We start from the raw sequence: 20860 nt of genomic DNA, 5'->3' as shown, positions 1-20860 counted from the left end.
CATTCACAGATTAATGACTAACAAACCAAAACAGTTCCTTTTTAGAGTTTAATGTGCTGTATAGCATCTGAAGAAAACATACTATGAAATTTAAAATATTCGTTTATTTTTATATTTTCTGTGCCACAGACCTCTATTTCCCTACAATTATCCAGAAATTCCATAAATTTTAATTGCATCAACAGGTTTTTTCCGAGTTAGTTCTGACAAAAGTTTCATTTTTAACATTTTACTTTCATTAAAACTTACAAAAAGTTCTTCAAACTGTTTCTGAATTTCACTGTCCATCTCATCAGCAGTAAAACTGGGATCACGAACAGGAAAAGCATCAACAAACAAAAATGCTGCATTTGCTCGAACTTCTGAGTTTCTGGCCTGTTAAAATGGAGGAAAAGATTTTTTTTTCCAAAAGGACCAACTGTTAATATCCAAAGGTGTATCCTGCCAGATACTGTTTTCCAAACATTTACACAAGTGTTTCTAATTAAGTAGATGGAAGAGATGAATTTTTAAATAGATGGAAGAACTTAAAGTCACATATGAGTTTCAATGCTTTAGCTAATATTTCTGCCCATTCAGTAAAACCTGAGTTACTGTTACAATCAGCTTTCAAAGCACATCAGCTTCAATGACCCTGAGGAATCACAGTCAGAGCCCTTCTGCTTTCTGTAATGCTGAATAAATTAAAAGCAGTTGGGATTTCTCTTGGTGGCCTTAAAGCTCCTCTTCAGGACAGAAGACTCTTGAATTCAATCAGACTGGATTAATTAACTTCCTTGTCAAGAGAGAGGTGATTTAATTGAAAAGCTCAAGCCTATTTCTTCAAGAAAATAGTATTTAGTAACTAAGTACCAGAAAGCTCGGAGCGTAACTTATCCAGCACAATCATATTCAGTTCTGCATCTCTGCACATAAGTATTAGGACCATGTTCTGAGCTCCAGGCAGCTCATCAAAAATCTATGGGAAGCCTCACAACATTTTACCATATTTAACCATTTTCAGTGTTCTCCACTAAATATTTTACTAGTTGTAGAGCCACAAATGCAGAAAAGGAAAAAGGAAAAGGTGCATATTTAGACAGTTGTTCAGTGAAAGATAATTGATCCTGTGGACTCTTAAAGGACAGAAAAAGAGAGCAGGCAATGAAACCATGAAGAAATTCAAGGCATCTCAAGGAGAAAGCTGAAATCTAACCACCTAACTACATTTTATTTATCAAAGATAGCAATGTAGCGATTAAGAGCCTCTACTGACTTCTCTTGGAAAGAAGACTTGGAAGGAAGAATTTGGTCCAGATTTTGGGTCCAATAAAAAAAATAAAGTCTCTCAATATTACAAGCAAAGCAGACCTAATTTTAGCAGCAAGACAGAACAGTTCAGGGAAACTCTTGACTATGCTAATAATTTAATTTTCTTCATCCCTTGTCATAAAGCACATTGAGCTCAAAGGCAGGGAAAAGAAACATGGCAATAACCATGCAATATTTAGACTTCTATAAACTAATGACAAATAAAACCAGAAAAACACAAAAGAAATGAGCAACAATTACTTCATTTACAATCTGTTTTGGGTTTCTCTTCTTGACCAATATGGTGGACTAGGACCATAACATTCCTAATTCTTCAAGTCAACAGAATGACTAGGAATTTTAAATTGAATACTACAAAAGCAAATAAAGCACATACATACATTCTTCAGTTAGGGACTTGTGTTTTTCTCTATTTATTATGGATAATGCAAACAGTTTAAAGGTGAAAAGATCGTAATTCTTAATTGTATCCTATAAGTTGTAGAAAATTCTTTAACTCTGAGCTTGTCTATATTTAAGAATTAACACATAACAAGATAATATGTGAATTCAGGGTGAAATAGCTCTTCTGCACTAACATTGCATGTGAAAATTAATTCAAATGTGGTTTTGTGCAATAACCTAGACCTTGTCTACCATAGCCATTCCAGAAAGTTAATTTCCATAAACTTTTTAAGTGCATTACACTGAATTCCATTAAGCTCACTTTTAATTCTGAACTTAGTACCCACAGTTCAAATTCCTGCCTTTAATTAACTGGAATTCATCCCAAATGTATTTGCATATTCAGGCTTGTACAATGTCTTCACAGAGGTAGAACCTAAGAGTTTAAATTCATGGCCTGTTTTAATCCACACTGATTTTTCCATGCCAGAGCCTGCAGTAATTTAAATAACTAATATTTCTTTACCATTATGCTTCTACTATTCTGAGAAACTTTCAGAATCTTTTGAGACAATATTTTAATTTTTTCTTCAGTTCATTTTCACAGCTTTCTTTTAAATTTTAACTGGTCTTACAGGTTCTGAAATTAACTTCAAATAATCTACAACACTGCATCCCCAGAGCATGTTAGTTTAAACGTGTGGGATGTTAAAAAAAATTTAAAAGACAACTAAACACTTTAAAGCAGTCACTTCCTTCAACAGCTTGAATTCCTGGAGGAGTGGTTCTTGACTTTTTCAGCTTGATAAGAAATAGCTTAATCATTACTTACACTAAATAATTGAGTTTTTAAATCCACATATCTTCTCATACTAACAACCAATCACTGCACATCTCTTTTATGATTGTATGACACCTGGTTTTCATAATAAGAACATGAAAAAAGATGAAGATACATATGGGCTTATAAAAACTTAAGAGTTGCATAAAGGCTTTTATAAAAGATGTGCTGGTAAAAGCCCCAGCAGAAGCTTGTGCAATCCAAATATGCAATCTCACTTTAAAGATTTCTGAGATGAAATCAAACAGTTTCAGCATCAACAGTTCTGGAATTCATTGTATTCTTACAACTGAAGTATTTTTGCTCTCTGCAAGGAGGAGGAGTAAAGAGGTCTTGTGTGTCCTTTCTGTTTCATAAACAGTGTTCTAGAACAGAATTTGTTCTTCACTATATTAAATTAGGGATTTGACTAAAATAGGAGCATCAAAATGGTTATCTAAAATTAAACTGACATTTCAAGCTTTGGAGTAGAATCCATAACAGTAAGAACATTTATAAGCTTCCCTTCTTATTCTGTATCTTATACTACTGGTGATTCTGAGTCACAGCAACAGTTCAAAAAGCTAAATATTTCATGCAGTACTATATGATTTGTTCTAGCAATGGAACCATTAGTGATGTGAAAATTATGAATAGCAGCTGTTAAAAATTTCAACCATTTCTGGAATTTTCCCATTGTCTTGCTGCAAATCAATTTTGCCCTACACGACACACCTTCTGTTATATTTCTCCAAATAAATGTATGCAGATTTCATAAGGTTTGACAGAATCTTCCTCCAAAAAGTAGCCTAGTCTCACATTTGAGTCCTGGGCTTTGGCAAGTGACTATGACTCTCCACTGACAGGCAGCAATTCCCTTGAGAATGGAATACTGTATTTTGTTAACTTACCAAAAATCAGTTAAAATTCCTATTCTTTTTAGAGACAGAAATGTAGAAATTAAAGGAAGCCATGCTTTGTAGCTATCATTCTCTGGCACTAGGACATGAATGTTTCATCCAGAAGGTTCCTTTTTTATATAAATTCTAAAAGGATGGGACCCAACATTTAATCTAAGACCAAACAAGATACTGGGCTAGCAATGACTCTTTTCATATTCCCACCTTTACCACAGGGCTCTGCTGAAACCAAACCTCTCTCAACTCCTTCCTGTAACTCATAAAATCTATTGCAAACAACTTTTGAAGTTAATAGTAAATACTTTCAACTTTGAGAATTTCAAATACCTTTCTCATGTCTAGAGAAGATCCTTATGACCAACCAGTAAATGAAATTGCAAATGTTTGCCAGAAATTAACTTGGCTGTTTGTGTATCTCTCACAAACAGGGGTTTCATAACTTCAGACAAAATAAAAGCTGTCACCAAAGAAGGAAGCTTGGCTCCTCTTAAATCACAGAGTGTAACTGAGTAGACAAACTGCAGTGGGTCCCCTTTAGTCCATGCATGCACTCCACAGAAGGACATACACACACCATGAAAGAACTACAAGTGAGAAATTTCGCTCTGGTGCACATTCATACCATTAATATCTGTCCATACAATCCAACTAGAATAAAATATTTCCTAAATTAATGTTCTAATAAATTCATTGAGCTGTATTCTAAGGCTAGTAATTAATCAACAGGTGAGACTAAACCATCCTCTGAACATTGCTGGCTTTGATCAATAAAACACTGACAATTCCCTAAAGATCTTGGAAAAAATAATACAAGGTTACACAGAATTTTCAGATTGAGAAGAATACCAACTGCAATCCTGGAAAGCACTCTAGGTACCTGTAAACAAAAGTGTATTTTACAAGTAAATTATATTAACAAATTAGAACATTATTGTGCATGCTATGCCTAATTACAACTTGCAGTTGCTCAGCTACATCGGTGATGTTAAATACTCATTTTGGTTTTTGTGGCCATTTCATTTTAAAAGCAAATAATAAAAGCAGAAGATGTGGAAGGGACCCAAAATTTAATAGCTGGAGAAACACAGTTGTATTTCTGAAAAGGATAATTACCTTTAGTGCTCTCCAGAGGATGGGCTGATACAATCTATAGAGCATTTCTTCAACTCCTTGACGGACTTTACTTTGTTTATGAAAATAACTCAGCATCTAAGAAAAAACAAATAAAAGAGCCCCCAAAGCCATTTTAACATTCTACATTCAGGAAGTGGTAAGAGGCTGTTACATTTCATAATTATATAAGACCAGAGTTTTCATGCTATGAAAAAGATAAAAAATGAAACATATTGACCTTCTACCTTATTAAGAAGTCTCAAAAATAGTAAAATTAAAATCATCTAATAAATATAATATTTTAAAACTTTACAGAGTCAATAAGTTTATCTAAAGATCTACAACTAAGAAAAAAACATGGCTAGAGAAGTTCACAGAAACACCTCATTTTTGTTACTGTAAAAAATTATTTTTAAAGTAACTAGCAGAAATACTTTGAAATCATGAAATTATAAACTACAGATAAATAAGTTTTTTCTCTGTTAAGAGCAAAGGAACTTATCTGATAAGCAGAGTTATCCAAATATACATGTACAAACCTAATACATTTTTAAAGCATTGATGAAAAGCAAGTATCAGCACTCTTTGGGACTCAAACCAGTGCTTAATTAGCTAAAATCCTGTTATTTTCTGTATCTGAATTATACAGAACAAAAAGAGGAAGTTGAAGACCAGAGCAGAGTATAAGAAAGGACATAGTGTAACTTGATATGAAGAATTCCTTCACTTTGAAACACTGAGGAGTTTGAGCTGTGTTCTAAGGTTGGTAATTAATCAGAAAGTGAGACGAGATCATCCTCTGAACATTTCTGGCCTTGATCAATACAGCTCTGATAATTCCCTGAAGATCTTGGAAAACAGAATACAAGATTACACAAAATTTGAAAACAAGCTGACCCTCTAGTGGTCAGTTAAAATTTATTCCAAGACCTACTCCTCTTGCAGCCCAAAGACATATTTTTTCACTGTCCTCTTTCAAGATCATAAGCCCCAGAGTCTGCAAAACATGAAATGCCCTGTCAAAAGCCTGTTCCATTGATCAGGAATCACAGGACAAGGAAATCCTATAGCTACGAGAAAACAAAACAGAACAAACCCCCTAAAAAAACCAACCCCAAAAGATCCGAACCAAAACAAGCAAAAACCCCGCTACAGTATTGTACACCGGTATGTCGAGCTCTATATTGCACACAATATACACTCTAGATTCTGGGTATTTGGGAGAAAGCATGGGAGGGGAAGGGGCATTGATCAAATACAAATGTCTTAAAATGCCTTGTGCACACCTCATTCTGCTTCAAATGTTCTGCTCATGACTGAATGCCACAGACAGACAACTAGAATCCAAGCTTGTCCCTCTAAACACATATAAATCCCCTAAATGTAATAAAAAGAAAAAAGCCCAGTTTCATTTCAGACCTGTCTACTAAGTTTGCCTCAAGAAGGTTATGACTTTTCATCCCTGTGATCATCTATGGAAAGGTCATTTCTACAGGTAAAGAAAGCTTAGACAACAGACTACAAAAATCTATTTCTGGCACTCTGGAAAATCCCCTTCTACTTTTGAGCAGCAAAGACAAATCTGGTGCAAAACTATAAGCAGGTTCCTCCTAAAATTTGTTCTAACATTATTTCTCAGAATATACTATTTTTTAAGTATTTGTGTTGGGTTGGCCCTAGTCACCAGCTAAGAATCCACAGCCATGTACACACTCCTTGCTCAGTGGGTAGGAAAAAGAATTGGAAGAGAAAAGCAAGTTCATGGGTCAAGATCAGGACAGTTTAATAAATGAAGCAAAGAGGACCAAAAAAATCCCCAAAGGAGTTATGCAAATGCAACCACTCACCACCTACCACAAGCAGAGCAATACTCAGCCAGCCTCCCAGCAATGACTGCCTCCCTCAAACCCACTTTCCCTCAGTTTGCAGAGGGAATGATGGCTGTATGGCATGCAATATGCTTCCGGTCAATTTGGGTCAGCCGTCTCTGCTGTGACCTTCCAACTTCTTGCTCATGCCCAGCCCACTCCCAAGGGAAAATGTGGGGAGGAGAAAGTCTTGAGACCACACAGGCACTGCTCAGCAGCAGCCAGAACACTGCTGTGCCACCAGCACACCACAAACACAGCCCCACACAGGCTGCTATGAAGGAAAGTATCTCCATTCCAGCCACACCTGGTATGGTATTTTAGTATGAAATGGAAATTTTCCACTTTACAGCAACTGACCTCATTTTGATGCTACTAGCTCATGTCATGCTTTCCTGGAACTTACCTCTCTAACTTTAGAATGAACAGGAGAACTTCTGGGAAGATGAATTCCATGATGCATGAAATCCTGAATGCAGTTGTATTCAAGTACCTACGGTAAAACACACACATGCTCCTGTTAACACAATAAAACAATACTAAGTACTGTAGCTGTTCAGCAACTACATTTTTGCCTAAAACAAACAACTGAAAATAGTATCTACTGTTATTTCTTACTTGGCTTCTGCTTTGCCCAAAATTTTCCATGCTGGGGGCCTTAGTCTGCCTCAACTGATTTTCAAAATTTCAGAATATACAATTAATCCAATTGTCAGAAGCTAAAAGCAGGGTAAGAGCATTTTGGTATCTGAAATTTTGCTCTAGCATTATTGTGATCTGTAATTATGCCTTTAATAATTTCCATGGAAATCCACAGAAACTAGAAAAATACTTGAGCTATCAACTATATATAAATACTGAATAAAAGCTTCAGTAATTCAGCTAACAGTTATGTTTATGAAAAACGTGTATATGCATATTTGTGTGAACCAATATTTCAGCAGCAGAATTAAAAGTGTTTAACTGCAGCCAAGCTGATCTCAGTGAGAAAACATTCAAAGCATGACATACAGTTACTCCTTGACATTGCTGAAGAGGCCCTTTCCTTAGGGAAATAATTCTTTAAGGCTTGTTTAAGGAACCTCACTGTGGTGGAAAGTTATGAATCTTTCCCACCTTGAAATTCAAAACTATCCAAATGAAATTTCAAGCATAGTGTTACCTCTGTGAATTCTCCTGACACCTTCTTCCACGCCCTGAAGTAAACTTCTGAAATGTATTCCACCAAGAATCTGCATTAACATATAGGAAACACTATCAAGAAAGCATGCTAACCATATCTATGTACAATTCATAAAGGTGAAACAGTCAGTTTTGTATAAGAACCAATATTGTTCTTAATTCTGTGCATCAAATTGGTTTTTAGAAGAAATTATCTTGATTTCAAGTCTACACCCATAACTACCAAGCTGACTCTTAATTAATGAACCCAAGGACTGTTACATGATACTTCAAATATCTCTTATGGTGGGAAGAGTCAAAAAATTCAGAGATACTTGACCAGTTATGTCATGAAGAATGTCTTAAATTCTTTATAGACATGTATAGGAATATATTATTCTTCATGAACGCATTAGAAAGCCTCTGATTTTAATACACAGAATAACTTCAGCAATATTTCACTGAATAATCAGAGAAAAAAAAATCCATATTTTTCATCCATCAGCCAAGTTCTCAGGCTATGATTTATCCTGCAAGTCACTTCTTATTAGAATGCTTTATACAGAAACCTAGCAAATTAAGTTAGAGATTGCTCATAGGAAAAATAGAAACCCCCTACAAAAGGAGAAATGGACCTGAACCCTCACACAAGCACTGCAAATAATGCAGTCTAATTTCTATCCAAAGTCATTTGCTTTAGCTAATGGCAAATAAACATTTACTGCTCCTACAACTGTACACCCAGGCACGTCACAGCTACTACCACATGAAGTTGCTGAAACAATATAGCAGCAATATTCAGAAGATTTGTGGGTTTCTGGATACTGATATATTTTTTCAATACACTAGGTATTTTTAGAGTGAGATAAACAAGATTTCAGACAAGCTCTTACTAATTAAGTACTCTAACTGGGATGCATACCTTGGAAAGAACTGTAATTGATTTTTAACAGTTCCATGTATCATTTTAATGAAGTTTGCATTCCAGCTGAACAAAAAACTTAAGAATCTTCTTCCCTGTGGGGAGGGGAAAAGAGGAAAAATCAAACAGAACTCAAAGCTCAGAAGAATACCCAATTTAAGAGCTACCTCAAAAATCAGTAAATATGAAGGAAATCACATCTTTAATTTTAAAATGCAGAGGTGAAATGGAAAAAAACTATTTAAGATTCTTAATTATTAAACAGAATTCAAGCACTAGTTTTATTCATACTGTAGAAAAAAACACAGAACAAATGAACATGTGGATCACATATCTGCCTCCACTCTTTCAAAGTCCTTTCTGTTTTGGTGTGCCTTCAAGCAGCAGTCCAGAATGACAGCAGACTGTGCAATCAGCACCCTCATCAAGGCTGGATCAGCTAGCTCAGCCAAGTGCAGTATCATCCTGGCACGGCACTGGAATGACGGTGAAGGCACAAAAAACACCACAACTCTACCAGCACTGGACACAGAAGTATTTTTAACAAAGCCACAGAGAACAGCTGGGCCACTGAGGAAATTAAATGTTCTGATCAGCAAGGATCTTTCCTTCAGCCTTTCCTCTTGCCACATGAAAGGTAATGTTGCGAACCTCCTGGAGCTGCTTTCATTCATGAAAACAGAAACTATTTTTCCCAAATTAGTTTTCTTCCATTTTAACAAGTCAGGAATAATGATGACAAATCTGATGTGCAATAGAATTTTGTAACAAAAGGCAGTGGAAGGCTGTGGATGAAGGAAATCAGCCAATGCTCTTCCAGAATCAGCAAGATCTGTCCAAGGAACTGGAGCTTTATACAGTATATGTACAGGCAGCTTCACTCTGCCTTGTCTTACAGGTGAGGGTAAGACTTCAAAACGTCAGATCACACATAAGGGTGAGTCAGCCAGTTATAAGAATCTTTTGTATCTCTCAGCTTTCTAGCTAAAAATGAATTAGAAATATTAATAAAGGAAGTGCAGTAGTAAAGAGCACATTGGCAGAAGTGCAAAAGGGTCACTGAATAAACAGCAGAGGTTCGGAGGCACTTCCACTGAGAGCTTGACCACGGATTGTGTTCACACCTAAGACCAAACAGAGAAAAGAGAATGCCAGACACACTTGGAGTTAGAATCTTACAGAGTAGGGGAGGGAGATGGAAGCACATAGTCAGAAACTGCACTGTAGTGCAATTATAGCTGAAATGCCTTTGGGTGAAGAAGTAACTCAGAAGCTCATAAAAATCAAGACCTAAAGGCTAAATACAATGTCAAGGTTTTTGGCTTCAAGTCTGATGGAATCCTTTCTGATGTCAATGAAAGTTGTCTATCTCCAGCTCTGGTGGCCTAATATAGACATAGAGGAGTCCCACTTGGCATGTCACACATCAACATCCCTGACAAAATAAACGGTCAAGGGAGTTTTGACCTACACTTCTTCCCTCAACAAAGCAAGGATGAGGACAAACTCAAACTCATCTCATCTGCTACAACCCCAGCAGCAGGATAGATGATAAAAAGCCAAAAAATAGCTTTCAACCAATTCTTTTTAGCCTTAGGTTTTAAAAGATTGAGCCTGCTCCTGAAAATGATAAGTGCCTCTAGCTTAATCTACTGCTTGTGATTAATGGATCTGAAATAATTATTGGTAACAACATTCTCATTATTGTGAGAGATAACTTGGTGATAGGTGAATCTGTCATCTGTGAACTTGTCATCTTTGGGACAAATGCAGTATCAGAGTGTTGAGTGTCTGGTACTGCTGTGCTTGTGGACACAGAGCACGTGACTTGGTTCAGCACATACAGAGAAGGTGAGCAAGGAAAGAGGACAACAGACCCACCTCTAAAACACAGTAACATGCTCTGCAGCTGTTTGACTGGAAACCCCATCTGAACAAGAACGCTTTCATAAATCACAGAGAGATAAATTCAGAGGATCACTCCATTAATGCAGCCTGATGATAAGCCTCTGAGAAATATTACTACTGTGTGTGGAACAGCACAGCCTGGGAAGGCAGGAACACTTAACTCCCTGATCTTGCAATGAGGTATAAATGTGCAGTTCTCTATCAGTTTGATCTGATTTAGAACAGATACACTGCATTCCTGACTCTTCCCTTCCTTCAGTCTTGCATATGATGAACCATTCAAGACAGTTAAGCTGTCTGAAAAATAATCTTACTAGGAGAAAACAGCTACCTCCTTCAATCAAGCCATGACACTGCTGTTTGAACATTACACTGTGAAAAGGAAAAGAGGAATGCTAGTCCATGGCAACACAGGGTCATTGCAACCTGGAGTTATAGCAGCTTAAGCTACTATGGTGCTGCGCTCTGGGATATGTACTCTAAAAATGTGAGGATTACTTTTCTTAGGAACTGTAGAACAAGTCTGCAGGCATTAAAGGCAGTATTAGGCCTGATATACAGAAGCTCACTCTCAACTCAAAGCAATTCATACACCACATTGACACATGGTATTACTACAAGCATTTTAGAAGCAATACAGGATGCAAAAAAAAGGTCCAGCGGAGATACTGGGGAGTGTTGGTAGGTTTCTTGTTGCTACAAGAAATGTATCATTAGTGAAATGAGCCAGGAAGGGAAATTAGAGAACATACATGAGGTGTGTTACCACTGCAACTGAACTTCCACAGCACGCAAATCCCAAACACAAGGACTTGCAACTGAAGTACAATGGCCTCACAGCAACAGGAAAGTGCTTTGAACACTCTGAATCTCCTGTCTGCAGAGCTAGGAAAATCCAAGTCGGTTACCATTCTGGATAACTACTGAAAGTTCATATAGTGAAGTTGGATTTCTGCTCACAAATCTCAGACATGTGAATTTGGATGTTTAAGTCCCTGAAATGTTAATTGTCTGAAGAGTGATTTATGTGATCAGCTGTTTAGTTACTGTTTTATGGCGCTGAACTGTTCTGTTGACTCTGCTGACTGGGGTTAATATGGCACACCCTAAACACAGAGCAATTTTACATGCCCATATGGTTTTCCTGAAGGCAGGGATCTATGACAGTGTTTTACCTGCCAGCCCCACATGGATGTCTGAGGCAACTTAGGTCATTTAATGTAGCATGGGTCATTCACTAAAGCAATCAAATCCTTCCCAGGACCTGTACTGATTATGCTCCTGCACAGATGTCTAAATTTATTTCAGACACCTAATTTAACTGAACCCTGTCCTGGGATCTTTCCAGAATGGATTATGGTTCTCCTTTTATTTTGAACTGTTAGCCTCCAGGATGTAAAGTGACTTGTGTATTGGGCTGGCATGGCAAGGTTTTGGTGGTGCAGGCCTGTAGAGGTGGTTTCTGTGCCAGAAGCTTTCCCTGTGTCGATAGAGCCAATGCCAGTGGGCTCCAAGGCAGACCCACCACTGGCCAAGGCTGAGCCCTTTGGCTACAGCTGGGAAGCTGGGAGCTGCTGCTTTCATTCAGTCCTTCCAGGCAGAAAGCGAAGAATCCAGAATTTAGGATTTAAACCACTAATGATCAGACAAAGCAGAGAGTGCAGTAAGGTGCTCTCTGTATCTACCCAGAAAGAGACTGGCCTATGAAAATGCAAAGGTGACAAAATGTCAAGAACCAGAAATCCCCGGGAGAGCGAAGAGAAAAATCTTGTGCAGGGAAGCGAAATGTGCAAAGCCTGGCCAAATCTGCACATTCTTGTGGAGCAAAGTGGATGAGTTTTAATGAGCCAGGAAAAATATTCATTACTGAGTCTGATTACCACTGCTTTTTATCCCCATATTTAAAAAAACACCCACAACAAACCCACAACTTTTATACTCTTTCACTCAAAGATTCAAGGGGCAAACTTCCTTTAGAAAAGCTGTGTAGTAATTAACACGTTATACTAAAAGTCTCACACGATATGGAAGAAAAAAAGAACTACAAGAATTTGCTTCTGAAGCCTAGATAGCAGTCGTATTTTACACATATAATTACCAATTATTTACTGTGCCTATATGGAGATGAAAAAATAATACAGTGGATTCAAATATTAGAGAATAAAAAACATACAGAATCAAATATAGCTAATGCATTTTAAGTACTGTGACAAAGAACACACACAAGCACACACTTTTTCCAGATGACAAAAAATGGCTTAAAATGAAATACACCAAGGACACTCTGGTAAAGTTTAATTGTAAACTCTGTCAATAAAGCCTTTCCCGTCTTTCCTCTTTCCACCCACATGTTCTCTCTTTCCATTCCTACCTCTCATATTGCCTTGGTACATCATAGTTCTAGTCAAGACTAAAACAGCTTAAAATATCATATGTAAGTAACAAAAACCCCACCAACTTCATGGCAGGCATCCAAACATTTGGATGTTGGATCCAAACTCTATCAAACATTTCACCTAATTCCTTTGCTGTCTCCATTTTTAAAATGACATATCCTTATACTGCCACGATCATGCAGCAATCTCAGGGCTCATTTTATGACAGAAGTTTATATATTCCACAGGAAAGGGAATATATCTATTTTACACATGCAGGGAAGAGTCAGAACTTCAGAGACAAGGTCTGGTGGTCTGGTCACCTAACCAGAAAAAAGACTTGGACACCACAATTCTGGTGCACAGGCACAATCAAAAAACAACAAAACAGCAACTGTTCACTGAGAGAAATCTATGTAGTTAAATAAAGTAATTCTCATTTTTCCGTAAAGTTGGGTTCTTTTTATGCTACTTTTAAAACAGAATATGGCAACACAATCTTCTAGATGGAGTCATTTAGAAGGAAAATTATTTTGCTACAGTTACTTGTCTTGAATAAAACAGAAACTGCTATGAAAGAGAAGAATTACACCAGGGAATGATTTTAAGTATTGAGGGAAATGCACTGGAATCAAAGCACTCGATTCTTATTGCCTCAGGATAAAAGAACTGGACTGAAGATTTAGACATAAACTTTCACACTTTAGTCTTCAACAGAAACAAGTTTTCCAAATGAAACAGAGTATCACCATTTATAGCTTGGAGTCAAAGCTGATTTGTCTCATGTTGCTATCTACTGTACCATAAAAAAAGACAAACTGCAAAACTATTAAAAGGAACCAAACCTCACTGGCACAAAACCACAGTAAGATAAAAGCTGGCTTACCTCTTCTTTCTTAATGTGTTTTACACTCATAAAACACTGAAGCAACAAGTCCTTGACTTCATTACTCTCATCTGAATCATAATCAAAACAAAGTAATGTCTGATGTAGATTCCATACATGAACTATATCTGCACCCTGACAGGAAAGAAGAAGCTCACATTAGAGTGGAGTAGCTTTGCTTTAATGCAAAAAGCTTTGTTTTAATGCAAAGCAGCACAGAAAGGTTTTTAAATAATGAACTTGAAATGCATTGTTACAGATTGAAAAATTATGAATATTCATTTCATCACATTACTGGGAAAAATATTTGTAACTGCAGAAATTCTGACTTCCAACAAATGAAGACATGCTCAAGTACAGAAAATTGCCATTCTGTGCAAAATATGTTAAAACACATCATTGCACTTATTGAACTTCATACAATACATGCAGTTAACAGGGAAAAACAGGGGAAAGACATAAGGATACATCCATTGGGTTAGTGCAAAAGTGTATCACAATACTCCAAGTAGCTCACACATTTTGAAAAATGAAAGAAAAATTATCTGTAGAAAGATAAAAATCAAGAGAAAATGAAGCTTCCCACAAAAGCTGTTTCTCTGCTTAGCTGAACGCAGTACTTAAAATCTGAGCTGACAAAGTTAATTGCAATAAAAACCCTGGTCATTGGACTGGACAAAAGAGCAAAAAGATGAAAAGGTATGCAAAAAAAAAAAAAAAAATTAAATCCAGCTCACTTGTGAAACTGATGCCAAAAACCTTTAAAGTTTGTTCTAGAGAAGGCAGTGCTTTATTGGAGGAATTATCTTTCTTGAAGTATTCAACAATACCCTGAAAGTAAACACAGGCTCAGCCTACCTTAGCAGCTTTATTCAGGCTTTTTCTCAGCAGAATGACAAGCAGAGTCTTCCCCAGCTGCTCCTTCCCCTCCAGTCCCTTCTCCCACCACATTTCACACACACGTTGGATGGCATCCTGTAGGATTTTTTCAGATGCAGATAATGCAGGAAGAATACCTACAAGAGTAATGAAATAATTCTTTACTGCAATGAACCAAGTCATTCCTGTAAAACAGTAGTCTGTTAGCACACTAACTACACCTCATGGTGTCAGCTACTTCCTGCCACATTTACACACTTTCATGGCTTATGCTCACTGCAGTATTTAGGCAACTCCAAGGTTTGGCTCAACTTTTTGGATCAATGACAATGGAATATTGAGTTTCCCTTAAAAGTAATATAAATCACAGGATAATCAAAGTTACCTTCCACTGGGTGAACAGCTGGGAGAAAGAAAACTATTTACAATCCAACTTCGAAATCGTACAGCTGACTTTTAGGTAAACACTGCCTTAATTTTGTCTCATAAATATGAACTCAAACCAGTACCAACTTTTCAACTGTGAATACTGTTTCACAGGCCAGCTGGATTTCAGTCAGATCAAACAGCCTCTGTAAAATGCTGCATTCTGTACAGAGAAGCACTCACCATTTAGTATAAAAACACATTCTACAAGAGCTTTGTAGTTTACGTTTTCATCCACTGCAGGTATGGAAGCAGTAACGACAGCTGCTACTCCTTGGATCACTGCTACAGTCTGTTTCTGAAAGAAAGCAATGCTGAGAAACACTTTGCAGCTTGTTTTGGACTCAGAAAATAATTCAAACAAGAAATGAACCTTAGCAACAGAGAGCAAAGCTGAATTGTTATTATGTTTCCATTTTGAAGAAGGAGTATACTGGCACCCCAAAACCTATCAAATAAGAGGCAAAAGAATAGATTTTTAAAGTACATATTTCCAAAAAGTTTGAAAAGGGTTTTCAGCTCCAGCTAGTAGATAACTTTGTGACTATACATGTGCATCCATTCCTGCACTAAAACCCTCACCTGCAACAGACCCACTCAAACACACATGCATTTCAGAGCTGAAAAGGCCCTAAGTAGCCGGGTCTTGTGTAGCTCAGGGATGTGTACATCTGCTGACTTTCACTCCAAGTGTGATTCTACAGGCCTCTGAACACATGACTGATTTTTCTACAAGCCTCTAGGTTTCTCTAATGATTTCCCCACTCCATTTATTTTCTTCTCCCAAAATTAAATAACCGTTTCCACCAGTATTCTCAAGGCTACACAGACTAGAGCACAGAAGGCAGTACCTAAGGGTCTGAGTCAGAAAAATTCTATGTATTCTAAATTTGTGGAAGAGGCAGTCAAATCTAGACTTCATGATGTTCATGAAATAAAATGACATCACAAAACAGGTAGTTAATTTCTTATACTATATGCCAGGTACTTAAACTTAACATCTACAATATTATCATTTGTTTACTAACATAAGACATAGAAAAAGCCCATTCAACTCTAACTAAGAAAACTAAGTCACATCTTAATTAAAATTATCAGTAGATCTAGTCTTTTAGAGCATAGACCAATCATAAGTTCAGCTCAACTCGAGCATAAATTAACTCATTTAAAAAAATGGGCAGGAAGGTGATATTTGGAACTGGTTTTATTTGATAACCCTTGCATGTTTTCAGATGTTATGGAAATACTCCATTTTATTTCCCAAAAAACACAAAACACTCATCATATTTTCATTTTACAAGATTCTTACCATTTCTGGAACTCTGTCAACTTCCATGTCATTATCACAGTTACCATCTCCAGTCCTGGGCCATGTTTCCACAGGGTTCTCCATCAAGCTCTCTGTCAATAGCTGTGTCAGTCTCTGCCATAGCACTTCTTTTTGCTTTCTTGACAATTCTTCAAGTAGCTCATTCAAGTCAAAATGATCAAATGTGTTTTTCTATAAATCATCAGAAGATACCACACAATCTCACATCAGCAAAGTGGCTTATACTTCATCATCCTATTTTCTACATTTAATCTGTGTTTTTATATTAATGATTAACTTCTATTCCTCTGCAGTTATAGAGATAAAATACCTTCTAGAAGCTGTATTTTTTCAAAATAGCGTAAGAAATTCCTGCTAGTTAACTCTTTATCATGAAGCAAGAGTGCTGCTTTTAAGACAGAAGTCCTTAGCCCTTGATAACAATTAAGACAATTCCATGCTCTAAGATGCTCAAACCTGCACAGAATTTAACTCCCTGTTTGTCTTTGCTCTCTTAAATATAGACTGATGATTGCTGTTGAAAGGAAATCCTTAGGCAAGGACTGGAACTGTAGCAGTCAGTAGAGCCACAAGGACAGCACTAATTTGGGATATGATCTGCACACATCAGAACTCTGCACCCTGCACTGTCTTAAAGCCCCACATCAAACCCAGCTCCTGACCCCACACCTCCTGCTGACAGGGAAGCCACCATCAGTCTCCAGTAGAGACTGCACCACGAGGCTGATTTGAACTATTTCCTAGTAAGAACTCTGCTAGAAGAATTTACCTTAGAGACGCGAGGAGTCTGTTAGCATCAAAGAAGGGTAGGCAACCTGCTAGGATAGGGAATGTGCAGAGAGAAGGTAAGAAGGAAGACCAGGCCCAGTCAAGAGAAAGAACAGATATTTTCTGAGATGTGATTTGCAATATGGAAGTGAAGGTTTATTGGGTCAAAAACACTTCAGAGGAAAGAGGGAGAATGTCCATGATCTTGAAATATATTTTTAGTTTGCAGATACACCACAAGGCATCAAAAAGAGAAAAGTCAAAGGTAAAAACTGAAAAGAATGAAAGAAGCAGCAGTAAGTATCAGAAAGTTCCAAGAAGGGTATGAGAAGAAAGATCCTGTTACATATTCGTAAGAGAATTTCTCTTCTATTCTACAGCTGAAAACAAATACAATAAACCAAAGGCCTCACAGGGAGTTCTGCAGCCCTGTGCTTCAAACAAACCCAAAAGACAGGATATTAAGATTGTACCATTTTGAACAGAAAGAATGAACTCATAATAAGATCAGAGCTTTTAGATTTTTCTTTGGGATGATATGAGACAGAATTATTCCAAAATCTATGAGGAGAAAGGATGACAGTGAATGATAATCATATCTGTGATTCCTATTTTTCTGTCTAAGAAATTATGTATTTTCTTGATTTAGACTGGGAGTTATTGGAAAAAACCAACAGCACCTGCTGAAGATCTCAATGAAGAGCACCACAATATGACATTTTTAAAATATTATAAGGAAAAAAATGAAAAGCCCATGAGAAACCTTGAAGGAAAATTAGCAAAGCCCTGGAAACTTAGAAGACACAGATAAATCTGAATATTTAGAGTGTGGAAAAGAAAAATTCAAGGGGGAAGTAAAAAGGGGATTGGGGCATGTGTAGAAAACAGACACTGAAAGAAGAAGTGATGCTAAAAACTGAACTTTGAAGAGAGTTTAAAAGGCAAATTCTAAGGCTAGAGCACCAACTAAGTAGCAAATATAATACAAAAACTAAGGGAAGCAGTGAAGCTTTAGCGATGATTTATTTAACCACAACCTCCTCCAGAAAAGCAATCAAGGATTTTTCAAGGGAGATCCAAAAAGGAGGAGCCTCATATTAAGACAAGACATGGTCACACATTCTCCATTGCTGCAGGTTTCAAAAGGAAATTAATAAAATAATTGGAGTAGCTTGGACAGTCAAAAAGTCATGTGAATATTTGTGTTCCCTTATGCTACAAATGCACGAAGACGATTTTAATCAATATACCCATTTTAGCTGGTGATATAAAATTTCCAGAGATATTGGCAACAGCTGAAAACTGTTGCAAGAAAACTCCTGTGAATTAGTGGTGAAAAACAAAAGGATGAAAAAAAACCCAACCATTTTTAATCCAAATAGCCCATGGCACATTAAAATAAATTACTGATTGCAGATGGCAGAATCAATACAACCAAATCAATTGAAAAGGAAACACTGCAAGTTAATACTAAAGTGAATAGTTTTTTGTTAAAGTGTTTAGATTTAGGGAAAATGGGAAGGAGACTTTAATCAGAGGCAGTCTGGTAATAAAGTTGTCATCCATACAGGACCACAAATGAAAGGAATAGCAAATTTCTTGGGGAAAGATTCAAGGATGTTTGGGAGACAAACTCTGTTAGCTTATTACACAGAACACGACTATGGGTTTAATACAGTTGCTGCATTAAATCAGTTCATGCCTCTGTGCACACAGAGGTCAACTGATCCACTTCATCCTGGCACAGGTACTACCAGGAAAATACCCATTAGAAAGCTCAAGAAATAACTTGACAATACCATTTATGGCAGCAAGCAAAAGATGTTAAGAAGAGCTCAGCTGTATCTTAACACCAGACAGATCGAAGGTGATAGAAAACCCCTCAATGCAAATTATTATTTCTCATTATTATGCAATATATACACAACATGAGAATGAGCTTTTAATACTAGATTTCAGGGGATTTGTTTTGTTGTTCCTCCCTGTTCTCTCCACACTTCCTTTCAAGAGAGTAATCTACCCCTTTTCTAAAGCATTCAGTGATAGAAAGAACAATTCAAGTAAAATTAAACATGGACCAAAGAACAAGTGGACAGCCCAAACAATCAAACAGATGAAGAAATACTAGTGAAACACAATTACACACATTTGTACATTAACTCTCATTCATCATATACCAATAAACTCTTTCATGGGGTGGAATTTAACAGTATAATACTTCAGCAACACAAAATTAGTATTTGTTTAGAATTACACAAATACTAATAATTTATTTTTTTAAATGGTATGCGGAACAACCAACTATCAAAAAGTTAGTTGGTTTATAAACATTCATATTTCAGATTCCACAACTTTTTCAGCCTATGTTCCTTCAAGTGCCATTTGAACTTATTTTCTACAGCAATTATTCCCACACATCTGCAAATACCAGACAAATAGTTTCTCTCCCTTTGTCACATGATTTCTGCACCTGTAAGAGACTTATGACTCCAGAAGTGATAAATGTATACACTGGCTCACTTACAGGATTCTGAGTGTAGAGCAGGAAGTCTTCAATTGACTCTTTAGACACAACTTGCAAAAATGCTTCGTGTTTCATCCTGGAATTGGTTTTCCCTACTTTATAACCAAAGCATTACATTAGAGAAGGTACTGTATACCAAAACAAGATTCTTTTGGTCTGTTGTAATAATCTATCAGTTATACACATAGCATTCATATATATATATAGATATAGATATAGATATAGATATAGATATATAGATATATTTTACAGTCGTTATACATGCACTACGTAGTTAAAATAGCTTTCCCCTCCAACATATTTTAATTATCTGAATCAGAATTTAGATTCACAACATCACTAGGCTGCAGGGCTTGTTTTTAGTAAATAAGTCTTAAAGCAGAATAAATTGCTAATGGATACTTTGATTTTTAAAAAGCACAATGCATTCTTCAGCACATAACCGCTATTTAAGCTGGTTATCATTCCCAACAACACTATTTATTTGTATCGGAAGCACTGAGGAGTAGTAAAATGGTCTATTTTCTCGACTATCAAGAGAAAACCATGGGAAAAGGACAAGGCCACCAAGAGCTTTATTAGCTCACGTAAACATTCCCTCCACCCTAGGTGTCTCCTGACGTGCTTTTCCAGGTGGGAAAGTGACTTACACAGCACTTAGTGTGTGTGAAGCCACAGCACAGAACGGGGCGGGGGCCGTTCCTGGGCCCCGTCCCGAGTCACCCGGCGGCTCCGCCAGGCCGCGGCAGAGCAGGCAGCGGGAAGCCGGACGTGCCGCTTACCTCGGGCTCCCTCAGAGCGGCCGAACCCTCACGGATCCGCGGGACGCGCTTCCGACACCGCGGCGCCGCCTCAGCCGAGCGGAACGAAGCCGGCGGACACGCGCATAGAAGAGCCCGAGGCGCACGGCAGCACCGCCAGAGGAGACACCGGCCCCGGGAGCTGCTCGGAGGGGACAGCGGGGGACACTCCTCCACTCCGGGACAGCGGGGGACACTCCGCTCCGGGACAGCGGGGGACGGGACACTCCGGGACAGCGGGGGACGGGACACTCCGGGACGCCCCCGCCCGCTCCCTCCCTCCCTCCCTCACCCGCCCCCTCCCTCCCTCACCCGCCACTTTTCGAATGCTCCCGCGGCCGACGTTGAGCGCGCGCCGCGGAACTCCCGTCTCGTCTCGCGAGAGCTCGGCCGCCGCCGCCGCCGCCCTTTCCCGCGCGCGGCACCGCTGAGGGCGGGGCGGGGGAAGGGGCGCCCTGGAAACTC

General features: G+C 37.9%; 1 protein-coding gene across 3 annotated transcripts in view; it reads right to left on the bottom strand.

Annotated features, from left to right (window-relative positions):
• Positions 1-20521, bottom strand: part of NCAPG2 (non-SMC condensin II complex subunit G2) — a 41973-nt gene extending 21452 nt beyond the window's left edge. The window contains exons 1-11 of one of the 3 annotated variants that reach the window (XM_068174377.1): positions 20378-20521; positions 19596-19690; positions 16283-16474; positions 15157-15271; positions 14527-14684; positions 13669-13803; positions 8500-8594; positions 7579-7648; positions 6823-6909; positions 4549-4644; positions 250-375 (exon numbers count right to left, since the gene is read on the bottom strand). In XM_068174377.1, coding sequence (XP_068030478.1) covers positions 250-375; positions 4549-4644; positions 6823-6909; positions 7579-7648; positions 8500-8594; positions 13669-13803; positions 14527-14684; positions 15157-15271; positions 16283-16474; positions 19596-19670 — 1149 coding nt within the window. In that variant the 5' untranslated portion in view covers positions 19671-19690; positions 20378-20521. Of the gene's footprint in view, positions 1-249; positions 376-4548; positions 4645-6822; positions 6910-7578; positions 7649-8499; positions 8595-13668; positions 13804-14526; positions 14685-15156; positions 15272-16282; positions 16475-19595; positions 19691-20038; positions 20076-20377 lie in introns of those variants that run through there. The other 2 variants (XM_068174386.1, XM_068174370.1) reach the window with 2 other exon arrangements.
• Between the last annotated feature and the right edge of the window lie 339 nt (positions 20522-20860).

The sequence above is a fragment of the Anomalospiza imberbis genome, chromosome 1 (genome assembly GCF_031753505.1).
Source record: "Anomalospiza imberbis isolate Cuckoo-Finch-1a 21T00152 chromosome 1, ASM3175350v1, whole genome shotgun sequence".
Taxonomy (NCBI): Eukaryota; Metazoa; Chordata; class Aves; order Passeriformes; family Viduidae; genus Anomalospiza; species Anomalospiza imberbis.
Note: the sequence above shows the minus strand (reverse complement) of the source record. Positions and strands in the feature narration are given on the sequence as shown.